The sequence below is a fragment of the Narcine bancroftii genome, chromosome 4, assembly GCF_036971445.1.
Source record: "Narcine bancroftii isolate sNarBan1 chromosome 4, sNarBan1.hap1, whole genome shotgun sequence".
Taxonomy (NCBI): Eukaryota; Metazoa; Chordata; class Chondrichthyes; order Torpediniformes; family Narcinidae; genus Narcine; species Narcine bancroftii.
In genome coordinates this window covers 65076429-65092150 of record NC_091472.1, presented here as the reverse complement: position 1 = coordinate 65092150, position 15722 = coordinate 65076429, and the positions used below count along the sequence as shown (strand labels likewise).

Below are 15722 nucleotides of genomic sequence, written 5' to 3'. Positions count from 1 at the left end.
TTTCTAGGGAGGATTCTGAGGGAGAAGATATACATGCATTTAGATGGCCAAGATGTATTCAGCACAGTTTTGCAAGTGAAACATCATGTTTCACAAATCTAATTGAGTTTTTGGAAGATGAGACCAAAAAGATTGATGAGGGCAAAGCTGTTGACATTGAATATATGGATTTCAGCAATAACATTCCGCACAATACGTTGCTCTGGATAGTTAGGATCCAAGGAAAGATAACCAAATGGATAGAGAATTGGCTTCGTGAAAAAAAAGCAAAGGGTGATGGTGAAAGGTTGTTTTTCAAAATGAAGGCCTGTGATTAGCAGTTTCCCACAAGATTTGGTGCTGGAACCATTGCTGTTTGCCATCCATATCAATGATTTAGATGAAAAAGTATATGGCATGATTAGCAGGTTTGAGGATAATATTAAAGTGTCTGGTATTGTAGATAGTGAATATGGTTGCCAAAGACTGCAGTAGAATCTTGATTGGTTGGACAGGTAGACAGAAAAACATTTGGTGGAATTTAATACAGAAACATGGGAAGTGTTGTATTTTGTGAAGTCTTACATGGGTAGGACTAAACAGTGAATGGTAGGGATCTGAGAATCATTGAGGATCTTGGAGTACATAATACCTTGAGAGTGGTGCTAAAAGTAGACAGGACAGTCAAAAAGGCTTTTGACATATTGGCCTGCATCAGAGTATTGAGCATATTAAGTATTCATCTGCTTATATATGTACAGTCAGATGATAATAAACTTGAAGTAGAAGTTGCCATTGTTCAAGACATTGGTGAGGCCACATTTGAATTATTATATTCAGTTTTGGTCATCACGGAACAGTAAAGAAGTTGTCAAGCTGGAGAGGGTGCAGAGAAGATTTGATGGTGTTGCCAAGACTTGCAGGCCTGTGCTGAGGGAGAGGTGAAGCAAACTTGGGTTTTATTCCTTGGATGAGTGATGATCACATGGAGGTATACGAAACAATAAGAACAAATTAGGTGAACACGGAGTCTTTTGCCCCAGAGTAGGGGAAATTAGTAAGCAGAGGAGATCAGTTTGTGGTGATAGAGTCAGGGGTAGAAGAAAGTGATTTAATAGGAACTGGAGGAATTTTATTTTTGCATTTACACATTGGGTGTTAGGTGCAGGTACTATTGCAGTGTTGGAGCAGCATTTGACAGGATAGGTTCAGAGGGATGTGGGCCAAATGCAGGCAGGGGGGACGAGTGTGGGTGGAACATTTTGGTTGGCATGAAAAGTTGGAACAAAGGACCTATTTCCACACCATTTCTCTAAATGAATAATAACAATCACCTGAAGAAATCTCTCTGTGGAAACTGACACTTTATGGTATTTCTACTTTGCAATCAATTCTGCTAATTGTTTTCATCTCAATCATTCAAGAGCAATTTTTCTCATTTCCCTTTTAAGCAAATTAGCAAACAGACTAGGAAAACTGAGGAAATTATTAAGTTATTGGTATGTTTTACCATCAGTCAGTTTGTCAACAATCTACTTTGGCACAGGGATCAAGATAGGTAGTCTTAGGATATGATTTACAGAAGATTCAGATAGAGAGCTTTAAAGAGACCATCCTGACTTTAACTTGGGGATCTGAAGGCACAACCAATGCTGAGGGGCAAAAAAAAAGCAAAACAAACATTTAAATAAGTACTAGTCCAAAACTGAATACTGGACAGATATTTGGACCAATAAAGAACCAAATAGTGTTATTTTTGTAGATTACCTAATTCAGCATGTAAATGAGAAATAGATTCATTGAAAGTCATCAAAGAGAAAAGCTTGGGAACTACAACAAAAATGTTACTAGATTTCTACCATGAGAGAAATGAATGGAGTCTTCCAAGGGCAGTGCCACTCAACCAAATCTCTGAAGAAGTGATTGAAAAATGTGGCTTTTGAGGAATAGGGGTGGACATTTCACAATGGCCAAGGCACAAAGTATGTTATTTCCTTTTTTTTGAGGGAACGATAGGTTTTAATATACCTTGCTGGCTTGGACCCAGGTATAGGAATCCAAAGTATGTTATTTCCTCATTTGATGCAGAGTATTTAAAATCATAGCACGGGGGAAAAAAATGAAGTGTTCGGACAGGTTTGTGGCTAACACATGACACAAATCTACTCAAGATGAGCAACGGGTTGATAGCAATAGCGAAGGAAAATAATAAATTTTAAATTTAGACGTAGAGCACGGTAAGAATGAAAATTGTTTGTAATATCAATTGTTATGTAGGCTCTGAAAGCAAATTGCAATCCAGTCAAAATAAGATTGAAATAATATTATGCAAGTCTCTTGGACAAGATGAGGGGGAAACTTGAAAATCAAAAAAATAATACAACATAAATGGAGAAAAATATAGCTGAGTGCCTTCTAGCAATATTTATCTTTATTCTTAGCACAGTTTGCTAATAGTTGCTAGTAGTTTGCTTTACTATTACAGCAAACTTTTGAGTGCTCCAAATGCATTGAACAATCCATTAAATATTTTGCAATGCAAATCACATCAAACTATACTTTGTTAGCTAAAATAACTCACCAAACCCTTGTAATCCTGGTGAATTTCTGTATAAGACAACTTGTTTTCTTCTTCATCATCAAATACTGAAACAGAAAAAGATAACTGTTTACACTAATGCGTCTAGTAAACATTGCATTTACGACCTCCAACCACATTGTTCCAACATCGTAACAAATGTTTACGATTCAGTAAACTAAACTAGTGAGATCCCAATGTAAGTGCTGTATGAAGGGCAGAGTTATCTTGTGTTATTAAATTGCAGGCCTAAAACTGTGCGACACGATAAACCTCTCAAAATTCAGTTCAACACAGAACCCGAACAGAATAAGCATCCCATTAACTGTATACCTGCGCAATTCTGTTCGATAAAATCAGTGACTGGAATAAACCAAGACGGGCCACTGAGAAACCCAGCAATTCCTTCCACCACCCACTCTTCCATTTCTTCTGCCACTGAACGGAGAGCGACCCAGCTTCACCACCAGGGCACCCAAGTTCCCGGATGAAAGCTGCTCCAAATACGTTTCCTTGACAACGAATGAGCTCTGCGTGAAGAAGAAAATCAGCAAGGTCTTTCAAGCCTGAAGAGGACATGCGTCACAGCTCAGTTTGAATGTGCGTGCAATGAAGCTCCAGCATTCCGCTTGAATAATAGTCAGGAAAGACTGCAGTCACAATGCCATTAGTGACGGGCTGCTCAAGCGCACGGTTCTGCGTTTATTAGTCAACCATCTCCAAACTGAATCCAGCTCGTGAGTCCAAAATAATGCCCTTCATTGAGAATATCGGGCGCTCGTCTTATTCCTCGTTTCTGCTGTATGATTATTATTTTCTTTGATTTTCAAGTTCACCCCTCATCTTGTCCAAGAGACCTGCATAATATTAGTTCAATCACTAATTTCAAATAGAAGTGAGGCATTTTGACACAGTATTGCTGCTGGGCTCACATCTGTAAACTCGTCATCAAAATCTTGTGGAGACTGACCTACCATATCAGATGCATCTTCATCCCTTCACCTATGCTGTCACCATTTCTGATAAACAGGAGTGAGGGTCTGAACCAGTTGTAGTTTGGCTTCAATAAAACTTCAATGCTAGATGCACAAGCACAGCCGCAAGATCTAGGAATTCCCTACATTTAAAAGGGATCTGAAATAATTTATGAAAAGTACTTGGCTCCAGAGTCCTTGGAATGAATTCCAGATCCCTTCAAGCAAAGACTCATTCGCACTTCGTAAAATTTAAAAAACCCTGACACCAAATTCTGATAATTCTCAGATCTGATTACTCCCAGTTAGACCAAAGTTTGATTTTTAAATTGTCATCTTTATTTTCATATCCTTTCATAGCCTAGGTCCTCTTCATCATTGTAATTTCCAACAAAACAAAAAGGCTGATCCTTTACCATAGTGCCACTTGCCTTCATCAATTCCATATCCCTTATTATACATACTATATTGTTGATCAATTTGTTATTTCTTTTACATTCAGAAATCTAACACTTCCTATTTCCCGTTTCACCATCATCCTGATTGTAATCATTCCACCATAAGTGTCTTCAAGGAATTTTGAAATAGACTCTCTAAAATCTCCACTGCTTTTTTTTTAATCTTTAAGAGTGCTTCTTAAAATCTATATTTTGCTAGAATGTCTCAGGATACCATGAATAACATAAAATAAATGATTTGTGGTGGAGCACATCCTCATGGCGAACCGGCCCCGCTTGTATTGCCACGTGGCGGGGCAGCCATGGGGAAATGGCGTCGTCAGAGGTTTCTCTCTGACTCCAGCATCCCTTCCAGTGCGCACCCTGGGCAGCGATTATGATGTCACAATGCACCAGGTGACTGAGCTCATGCTGCCCTTAAAAGGGCGTGCTGAATTTGAATAAAAACAGTCGTTAACAACCTTTGGTGTGGCAGGAGTGATTTCTTTCAGCTCCTGCAAGCGCCACAGGGGTGACCCCGACGGGCCCAGACGGCTATCTGGACCCAGCAAACAGAGCCGAGGTGAATGCAGTAGCCCTCAAACATCCCCCCTTCTGGCCCCATCGCCCACTGACGTGGTTCGGGCAGGCGGAGGGACAATTCCACCTCCACAACGTCTCAGCCAACACCACAAAATTTTACTACGTTGTGGGCACGCTGGACCAGGACATGGTGGAGAGGGTGGATGACATAATTCACCAGCCACCAGCAGTAGGCAAGTATACCACCCTCAAAAATCTACTCCTGGGAAAGTTTGGCCTCACTCCCAACAGCGTGCTTCCAGTCTCTTACACATGGATGGGTTGGAGGATCGTAGCCCCTCAGCTCTTACGGACGAAATCCTGGCCCTGGTGGAGGATCATGAATCGTGTTTCCTCTTCTGCCAGATATTCCTTGAACAGATGCCAGAAGATATCCGGCTCCATCTGTCCGAAGAGGACTTTTCCGCGTCCCGCAGATGCCCTCTGGCGCGTAAAACAGGAGAACGAGGCAGCCCTCAGCCAAGTCTCCAAGCCGGGGCCCTGCCGTCTGCAGAATACCCCCAAGCACAAGCCGGAGGAAACCCAGTCAACATGGATTTATCACCAATGGTGGGGAGTGAAAGCCTGCAAGTGCCTGCCCTGTGACTTCCAGGGAAACGGCCAGGCCAACCACCGTTAATGGCTGCAACGGTTTCGCACATGAACAGCCTCCTTTACATCACTGACGTCCACGGGCTGCCAGTTCCTGGTGGACACTGGGGCCAAGCTGAGCGCCCTCCCTCCTACAGCACTGGAAACTTGCACCTTGACCCCCAGTCCAACCCTGCGGGCTGCCAATGGTTCTGCAATCAAGACCTATGGCACCCGTAGGGCACAGATACAGATCGGGGATGAAAGGTTCACTTGGAGGTTCATCCTAGCCTCGGTGGGCACCGCGCTGTTGGGGGCTGACTTCCTAAGGGCTCACGGTCTGCTGGTGGAAGTGAGGGGCAGGAGGTTGCTCAACGCCCACACCTTTCGCTGGGTGCACCTGGGTACGGCGGACGACGACAGACCAAAAATCACCACGGTACCCACCACCACAGTCGAGTTTGCCAAGATCCTCAGTGAGTTCCCTGCCATCCTGGAGCCATGCTTCAACGTCACCTCCCCCCGCCATGGAGTTTTCCATCACATCTCCACGAAAGACTCCCCACTGCACGCCAGAGCTAGGTGGCTGCCACCAAAGAAGCTAAAACAGGCAAAGGAGGGATTCTCCAGGCTCCAGGAGCTGGGCATCGTATGGCGGTCGGACAGCACTTGGGCGGCGCCACTGCACATGGTCCCGAAGCCATCAGGGGTTTGGAGGCCCTGCGGAGACTTCAGATGGCTAAATGATGCCACAACTCCAGACAAGTACCTGGTCCCCCACATCCAGGAATTCGCGCCCAGCTTCCACGGCGCGCGGTTCTTTTCAAAAGTTGAACTGGTGCATGGATACCACCAGATCCCAGTCCACCCCAATGATGTTGGAAAGACTGCCATTATCACCCCTTTCGGCTTGTTCGAATTCCTCTGGATGTCATTCGGGTTGAAGAACGCAGCCCAGATGTTCCAGTGCCTCATGGACGCAGTGGGTAGGGATTAGGACTTTGTCTTTATCTACCTAGGTGATATCCTGGTAGCCAGCCACAGCTGCGAAGTGCACAAGGCCCATCGCCATACCCTGTTTGCCCAGCTGGCAGAAATCGGCCTCACGGTCAACGAGGCCAAATGCCAGTTTGGGAAACAGACATTGCAGTTCCTGGGGCACACCATCTCAGCGTCTGGGGCAGATGTGGCACCAGAGAAAGTGGCTGCCATCCAGCATTTTCCCAAACCCTCCTCCCTCAATGGCCTGCAGGAATTCATGGGAATCATAAATATTTAACAGAGATTCATCCCCAATGCTGCCCGCATCATGCACCCTCTTTTCGCGCTGATCACGATGAAAGAGAAGACCCTGGTCTGGTCGGAGGAGGCCTTCACTGCAATGAAACAGGCCCTCGCAGAGGCAACTTTGATGGTACACCCACTCCCGGAACTGCACGCGGTGCTCTCGGTTGATGCTTCCTCCATGGCAGTCGGGGGAGTACTGGAACAGTGGCTGGATGGGCATTGGCGCCTGCTGGCCTTTTTCAGTAAGCAGTTGTGGCTACCACAGCTTAAATACAGTGCGTTCAACCGGGAGCTCCTGGCACTGTACCTGTCCATCTGCCAATTCAGATACTTCTTGGAGGGGAGAACTTTCACTGCTTTTACCGATCACAAGTCCTTCACCCAAGCACTGGCTGTGGCCAAGGACCCGTGGTTGACCAGGCAACAGCACCACCTGTCCTACATGTCTGAATTCACGACAGACATTCGGCACTGGGTGGGCAAGGATGCGCTCTCCCACCTGGCCATCAGCACACTAGCTCCTGGACTCATCTACGCGCAACTAGCGCAGGCCCAGCAGCACGATGCCAAAACTCAAGCTCTCCGGACCACCATCTCAGGACTCCAGCTCAAGGATATCCAGCTTCCTGACTCCGCCCAGCCACTGCTCTGCGACGCCTCCACTGGCTCACTGCGCCCGGTAGTCTCACAAGAGTGGAGGGCAAAGGTTGTTAGCTCCATCCACGATCTCGCCCACCACTCAGTAAAAACTACCGTGCATTTGGTGGCGCAGTGATTTGTCTGGCATGGCCTCAAGAAGGAGGTGGCAGAGCTAACCTGCAACTGCATTAGGTGCCAGACTCTAAAGTCCACAGGCACACACAGGCCCCATTTCAACTCGGAAACGCAGAGGTTCCAGCATATCCATATGGATGTCATGGGCCCCTTGCCGGTGTTCAGGGAGTCACGGTACCTGTTTACCATAGTGGACAGAGCAACCAGGTGGCCAGAAGCCATCCGGTCTGTGAGGCATCAGCGGGAACGTGTGCTAAAGCCCTGGTCAGCCAGTGGATCGCTCGTTTTGGCGTGCTGGCGCACATCACGAGGGACAGAGGCACCCAATTTACCTCCGCACTATGGTTGCAGCTGGCAAGGCTTTTAGGGGTAACACTGCACCACACCACGGCCTACCATCCACAGTCTAACAGGTTGGTAGAGAGGTTCCACCAACACCTAAAGTCCACTCTAATGGCAAGACTTTCTGGCCCTGACTGGGTGGACGAGTTGCCCTGGGTTCTCCTTGGGATTAGGACAGCTCCCAAGGAGGACTGCAAGCCTCAACAGCAGAAATAGTTTACAGTGTGCCACTCTCCCTGACTGGCGAATTCTTCAGCCCGGAGGCCGAGAAGACGCACAACTAAGGTGAGTGGCTCACAGACCTCCGTAAATGACTGGGCAATCTAACCCCACCGCCTCCATCGCACCACGGCACCTGACCGTCCCATCGACCGAAAGATCTGGATGTGGCGCAATTTGTGTTCGTCTGGAGAGGACCACAGAGGGCCCCACAGCAGCGCCCATATGAAGGTTTTCCGGCAGTCGGGTGGGACTTTTACTTTAGATGTTGGGGGCAGGGAAGAACTGTTTACTGTGGACTGCTTAAAAGCTGCTCATCACAGGCAGTGCAGACGGCCGCGCCCACCTCCTCGTGGCGAATCGGCTCCACTTGTATCACCACGTGGCGGGACAGCCATGGGGAAATGGCATCGACAGAGGTTTCTCTCTGACTCCAGCATCTCTTCCAGTGCACACCCTGGGCAACAATTATGACGTCACAATGCACCAGGTGACTGAGTTCATGCTGCCCTTAATAGGGGCGTTCTGAATTTGAATAAAAACAGTTGTTAACGACCTTCGGTGTGGCAGCAGTGATTTATTTCAGCTCTTGAAAGTGCCACAGAATGTTGTTTTACCACAAAGTTGCAGGTCTGGGATGTTTTGAAAAGAATTTAGAATCTCCAGCTGTCCTGCTGCCACAAATCATAAACTCTACCTTTTCCGTGTTTTAACTTCAACATTCGTATTTGTTTTTTTACATTTTAAAGTCATGTTGACTTAGTCAGTTCCTGATGAGACCTTGTTTTGCTATGCTTTCATTTTCAAATATCAACAACTTGCTAAAATATTTTACACTTACTTCCATAGCTTGTAAATCTATCCACATAAATGTTGATGTCCTCAGTGATGATAATAATAAATCATTAAAATCAATGCAGGGAGATGTTTCATAAGAAAATAAGGACATCGGAGATAGAAGAGGAGTTACCATTTGGTCTGTTGACCCTTCACCACCACTCAATAAGATCATGGCTGATTTGGCTGTGGATGAAGCTCCACTTTCCTGCCTGTACCCATAGCCTTTAATTCCTCTACTATTTAAAAATATTTCTATCTGTGTCTTAAGTGCATTTAAAGCCTTCACTGCTTCTTTGGGGAGAGATTTCCACAGATTCATTACTCTCTAAAGAAGCTGTTCTGCTAATCTCTATCTTAAATCTATTCCTGTAAATCTTAGGCTACATCCCTTAGTTCTAGTCTCACCTCCCAGTAGAAACAACACCCTTCTTCTATCTTATCTACTCCTTTCATTATTTTATACATTTCTACAAGATTCTCTCCTATCCTTCGAAACTCCAATGAGTATAGTCCCAGACTACTAAATCACTCCTCATTGCTAACCCTTTAATTTCTGGAATCAACTGATGAACCTCCTCTGCCTTACTTCCAAGGCCAGTGTATCCTTTTTCAAGTAAAAGGACAAAGTTGTGGCTTTGCCAGTACCCTGTACAGTTGCAGCAGAACCTCCCTGATCTTAATTTTAATCCCTCTAGCAAAGAAGACCATTTGCTTTCTTTATTTCCTGCATAACAACCTTTTGTGATTCAAGTACAAGCACTCCCAGGACCCTCTGCACACAGCCTGATGCAATTTTATACTGTTTAAATAGCAGTCCAATTTTCTGCTATTCCTTCCAAAGTGGATGATTACATTTACCAGCAATTGTAAGCCATCTGCCTTATCCCTCCTACTTACTTAATCGATCTATATCTCTGGACAATTTGCTTTTATATTCAAATTAGTGTAATTAGCAATCTTAGATATGATATACTTGGACCCATCCTCCAAAGCATTTGTGAACAGTCATAGCACCCATTCCTGCAGCATTCCACTAACCAACCCGAGAAACACCCATTTATCCCACCTTTCTGGCTTCTATTGATTTCCATGCTAATATAGTTCCCCCAGTTCTATGCATCCTTATCTTATGCAGATCTCTTGTGAGGATCCTTATTGAATATCTTCTGGAAATCGATGTACACCATATCCATTGTTTCCTTATCCACTGCACTCATAATAACCTCAAAGAACTCCAGTAAATTAGTTAAATGTAACCTGCACATCCTAAATCCATGCTGTGTCTGCCTGATGGAATAGTTTCTATGCAGTTGTCTTGCTATTTCTTCATCATGATGGCATTGTGATGAAGAATTTTAGCTTTCTTACTGGATTACCTTTTAGATTTTTTCACACTAACATGTCAATTTTATGATTAGAATTAATCAGTGCATTTTGCATTGTTCTATATAGCTGAAAACGTGTTAATTTCCATCATGTTGTTCAATAACTGAACTCCCTATTTGTGGCAAGCTCTCCAGTTTGTTATATTTCAGATATGTTCTCAGAGATTTCTACCACAAAACTCAATGGCATTTAACGGGCAAAGTTTCACAACCAGGCAACAATTAACCAACATTAACTAGTTGACAAACAGACATACAAAAGATATGGCAAATGCTAGAAGTAGAGGAATAATTTACATTTCAGGACAAAGGGGTGGGGAAGGTGAAGAGGGGAGATAGCCAGTGTAAAAATGAGGTGGTGGGATGAGATGCAAACCAGAAGGGGAAGTGATGATTGGCAGATGAAGCCAAATGCTGGGTGGGGGTGAAGGTAATGATAGAGGTGAAAAGGGCTGTGGATAATGGAATCTGTTAAGTAAGGAAGGTGATAAGTGGGCCTGGATAAGGGAAAAATGATATTGACTTTTCAAACTTCAGGTAAACTACCTGAAGTAGTTACTACCTGTTATCATTCTTGTGTCTTTTTCTCCTGTCATTTCTATAGAGTGCCTCCCAAGTTCACCTACTACACACACACACACACACACACACACATATATATATATATATATTAATATTGCATGACTGGCTAGATTCTTCCATCATTTCTGTTTTTGTGAATGGATCAGCCATCATTTAATTGAACAGCAGAGTAAGCTCATGGTGGCACTCCGCCTCTTGTGTTCTTGTATGCTGAGATTTTGAATTGGAATGAAGAAAGCACCACGTCTAGAACCACTGGGTGTGTGTCTGATTTGTTGCTGTAGATTTCAGATCGTGCCTATGTATTCTATAAGAGTAAATAATTCGGCTGGAGTCTTGGTGAAAGAACAACAAAATTACATGTCCCTTAAGTAAATTTTTAACGCCATTAACCCAGTAATATTTTTGACTCTATTCAGATATGTGACATTATTTTGTTTTCGAAAATTCCAAGTTTGGCTATTGGCCCATAATAATACAGTAGGTTGAAGTAATTGAGGATTTTTAACCATTAAAATGTTTTAAATTATAAACTGTTCAAATGCAGTAAATAAAGAATGGTCCCAGTAGCTGAAAAGCTGTTGACGAGAGAGAGGGAGAACGGATTGAAATTGATTGGTAAAAATATATGCTGTGAATGCTTCGTATTGTAAAATTGTACCGTCATCGAGTGGTTGATTCATATTTAAAAGAGAATAGAACAAATACTTGGAAAAAATAATGTAGGAATCGGAGGAAAGACTCGTCCAACGATCCGGCACAGACTCGATGAGTCGAATTGCTTCAGTTGGGACTGAAGTCTCTGCTCCAAGTCTCCACCATTGTTCATGCCCCGTGCATTACAGCGCTGCAGATCCATCAGTATGGATATCTTTTATAGTACTGGAGATATAACGATGATGTAGCTTCGTTTCAAATGCCGATCCGAATATAAATGCTTAGTATTTCCGCTCCGGCGGAAACGAAAAGGTAGCGGATACTTTTCCATCTGAAATCTTCAGCGCCATTGCAAATAGAGGTGGTGAAGTTATCTGATGAGGAATAATGAAAACGGAGAGGAGGATCATTTATTAGGTGGGTTTGAGTATTTATTCACACGAAGACTTTGAAATTTACATGGGAAGTTTCACCGATGTGATTACAGCTTTCGGGCCGTTAGGCGTCACTGTCGATCCTTTGTTTTTGTGGCTTTTATTATGTTCGTCCAACATTACTTTTAAGATGTGATCTATTCTCGACGAATCGTAAAAGTTATTGAAAATAAATCACTTCATTTTCCTATTTCAAAAATCGCCCAGTCCTCAAAGGCCTTTTTTCTCGGCGGCTCTGCCGCAGAGCAAAATGACGGAATGATACATCTTGGGAGGGGTGAGGCGGATGGATTTCACGTCTCCCGACCAAATGATCATTGAATGAACGAGGAGAGCTCGTGCAGAGTTGTGACACGGCTCAGTGAGTGAGGCCGGACGGCCGTTTGTCGGCTCGTGCTCGAGTTGAGCATAGCTGAGCAGAGGCGTGCGAGGGTGGTGGTAAAAATACCGTTAGAGATGCTGCCGTTGATTGATGAAGCACCAACAATCCTCAGGAACCTGTTCTCTTAATTGTGCCCTGCGAAAGTATAGGAGAGACGGTGAATGAACGCTGGTTTGCTTTTGTCAGGGAAGTCAGTTGTTCAAATCCATGATTTGCGTTAAAAATTATTACCAGGGAATCTGTAGTGTTGCAAACGATTAGAGTTTGACGCTTTCCGTTGGAATTTGTTTCTACTGCGGGAAGAAGGCGATTTTCTTGAAGGGATGTGGACGCAATAACCTATAAAGATGAATTTGATATTGCATCAATTGAATTGCAGATGTTCGACGTTAAAACGAGCTGCTTCAACGGGTGTTTGGTGAAATTAGCTTTCGCCTTTCCATAGGATGCTAAAAGCCGGAGTACGAAAGCAGAAAACAGCAGTGGATTTTGCATTTTAAAAGAAACCTTTGCTTTTTTGTTTGAAAATGGAGAACGATATTACCACGCTTGTTGAACAATTTATGTCTGATCCTTTGGTAACTTGGGTAGGTACTTTTCAATTCTTTAATTCAACGATTAAAGGGCTATTTTGAACATCTTAAATATGTTAAATATATTTGTTTTCTGCCTTGTTTTTAATATATAGGTAAAGACTTTCGGGGCGTTAGCTCCTGCAAATGGAGGAGCACTTTTGGAATACATGGAGTTAGCTGACGGCATCTTTCTCAGTAACATCATGGTTCAAATGTAAGTATAGACATGCATCTTGAAAAATTATTTTCGTGTACTTCTATTTTCCACATTGCATTTTAAAGTGCACAATAAGATAAATATTCCAGAGAAATTAAATCCTTTTACAGCAGCCGTTTGATGTCCCTTGGCGAGACTGATATTCCCCAGGGAATCGATTCATCATCTTTTTAAGGAAAGATCCTCAAGGCGTCAGGGAATCATTACGTTTATTGTAGTGTTGTTTCCCTCACACCACTTCCTCCCATATTATGTGTCGTTTAAGATTTCTAAAGACAATTATAACGAATTAAAAATTTCGGATCAAGCTGATGCATTGTTTTTTTTCGTACGTAACAATTTGATAATATATACATGGTTATGCCGTCTTTTCTTGAACCGTTGTATTCAGCATGTACAAATTAATATTTTGAGTATTTTATGTCCGTTTTATGTTTTGCATATTAGCATTTGGTAGCCTTTAACTTACCTATAATAGCATTTTAGCAAAAATGAATTTTTATACCTTATGATAAAACTTAAGTTTTTGAATGTCAGGACATTAGAATGTTTGATTTCTACCACATCTGTTGAAATGAACCTTTGTTGCTAAGCTTTTACAATTGAGAGAAAAAATAGTGGGAAGTATGAGAACTAATATGAAAGGAGATTTAAAATAAGTAATTTAATCAAAATAAAAATGAGGGCAGATGTTTTTATATTGTGTACCATTATTCTGTCAAAAATATTAATTAGAATTTTAAAATGAAATGGCTTGAGAGTTACAATGACATGCTTTCTGTCACAAAACAATACTGAAAATAATCAGCTGGTTAGGCAAGATCCATGGAGAGGAAAATTTGGTGGATTAATCCTTCATCAATATGGAAGGCTTTCTGTTTTTGTAGATTTTGCATTATGAACTATATTTTGCTTTTTATCTCTCATATCCTGGCAACAATGTAGATGAAGAAGCTTGGGCCTTTCATTGTGCTTTTCTTAAGAAAGCAAGTACAGGTACAGTACCCCGTATCTGAAACGCTTGGGGACCAGATTGTTTTTGGAACTAAGCCACACAGTAGCATCAGCAGAATACCTGTATCAGCCCTCAAAAAGCTTTTGTTATTATTGTTTAACCGCTGATATTTGCTGTTGTTGCCCTGAGGAAAAAGGAGCTGGGTGTCCACTATATCTATACCTCTCAAAATCTTGCAGTTAAACTCTAATCCCGAGCTCAGTTAAGTTTGTCTCATAAAGACATAGCCAGGCAATACCCAGGTAAATCTCTTCTGCGCCCTCTCCAAAGCTTCCACATCCTTTCTGTAATGAGGTGACCAATGAAGAATGAGAGTATGATCCAGCTACATTTTGCGTCTAACATTTCATGAATAATTGAAGCCAAGAATACTTGAATGATAGGTTTCTTTGAAAAGGAACCAATAAAATAAGATTGAATCTTTCTATATTGTTTGCAGTTGGATTTTGGTAAACATTTTAAAGGCTTCAGTTATTTGTTGATCAACAACTCTGTCAATGACGTATGATGGAATTAATGAATATAAAATAATTGGAACAACATTTTGTGATGGTAATGGAAAAATTGCTGATACCCAATGTATCAGCAGGAGATTAGAGTTCATTATTTTGGATAATTTTTCTTCTAGTTCCTATTTAATGGAAAATCAAGCATATTTTCAGTGAAACAAAAAAGTTTAATTTAAAACATCAACATGCTGATGTAATTACAAAAATGTAAAATTTAATTATTTCTCGGCAGACATTAGCATTTCCAGCTTTTGAATTGTTGATTTCCTTTGGTCTCCCCATTAAAAATGTTTCTATCCTTCTTTGTAATATTTCTGTTCTGCTTATATATCACAGGGCTAGTTGGTAATTTGGGTGCAATCAGAAATTCTATTACAGACCCAAGTACCTTAAGAAGCTGGAAATTCTTTGCAAAGATGTAGTGGGAAATTATTTTTAATGTAATATATTTTCAACCTCAGTTTTATTATATTGTGTCCTCATGATAAAATGTAACCCATTAGCTTCTTAAAAGTCTTCTCTGTTAATTTTGAAACATTTTACAAAAAGTTGTGATGACCTGGCCAACATTTCATTCCTAATCGATTGAACTGATCACATGTGCAATTCCTGTTAATGTTTTTTGCATGCTTTGTAGTTACTTATTTTTTTTGACAGCATTTTATTGGTTAATTTCCTACTTTACAAATAAAGCCATTATCTTCAATAAGTGTATATAATATAACAAATCCATGCTTTTTAAGGTGGCATAATATGAGAACCCCAGATCATTTTAAGAAAGTGTTAATAAATTTTGCCAAGGTTATTTATAAATGCTTGGAATAGGAACAATTTTGTTTTTGTACACAGTATTTTTTTAACCATCATATATTTGAAGATGCTATGCCAGTATACTGAGCAGTATTAGCTTTTTAAAAATTGTGCTTTTTTTTAAAAAAAGATTTTTTGGTTTGGTACCACATTTTGAAGTGGGTATATTTGCTTTTAACAGTTGTAATACTAAAAAGATTTAAATGGTTAAAACTATTTCCTCCATGCTCCATTTGTAATTTTACAATACTTCACTTTTGGATTCTTTAATGTAATTGGTGTACATGAAATTTGGCTTTGGTTCTTGATGTGCCAATGTTTCAAATCCAGATATTGACAGGTGGTCAGATATTTATTGTCAGATTGGTATCTAGATATAAGCTGTGCTTGTGCTTCCATTATGTGATCAAATTTCAGATCTAATGGATTTTGCTCTGATTCCAAATGGTTCATTTTTGAAAAATTGTTCTTTGGGAATCCTCTGTCTTTGGAAGTGAGATTGATCATATTTTTCCTGCTGTTCATATGTTAACAAACTTTACTCTTGCTATGA

General features: G+C 41.7%; 2 protein-coding genes across 21 annotated transcripts in view; one reads left to right on the top strand and one right to left on the bottom strand.

The window, feature by feature from the left end:
• The window catches only part of cfap36 (cilia and flagella associated protein 36), a 99313-nt gene extending 91128 nt beyond the window's left edge, over positions 1-8185 (bottom strand). Inside the window, exons 1-2 of one of the 2 annotated variants that reach the window (XM_069931484.1) lie at positions 8110-8185; positions 2561-2625 (exon numbers count right to left, since the gene is read on the bottom strand). In XM_069931484.1, the coding sequence (XP_069787585.1) occupies positions 2561-2625; positions 8110-8161 (117 nt within the window). In that variant the 5' untranslated portion in view covers positions 8162-8185. Of the gene's footprint in view, positions 1-2560; positions 2626-2890; positions 3423-8109 lie in introns of those variants that run through there. The other variant, XM_069931483.1, reaches the window with a different exon arrangement.
• The window catches only part of LOC138760639 (girdin-like), a 272147-nt gene continuing 259508 nt past the window's right edge, over positions 3084-15722 (top strand). For 9 of the 19 annotated variants that reach the window (XR_011355767.1, XM_069931479.1, XM_069931478.1 and 6 more), the window contains exons 1-2: positions 11971-12630; positions 12732-12832. Coding sequence is in view for 17 of the 19 variants with exons in the window: in XM_069931479.1 (XP_069787580.1) it covers positions 12571-12630; positions 12732-12832 (161 nt within the window). In the remaining 2 variants the exon portion in view is untranslated. Of the gene's footprint in view, positions 3295-3339; positions 3359-8314; positions 8394-11337; positions 11645-11970; positions 12631-12731; positions 12833-15722 lie in introns of those variants that run through there. The other 10 variants (XM_069931481.1, XM_069931482.1, XM_069931463.1 and 7 more) reach the window with 9 other exon arrangements.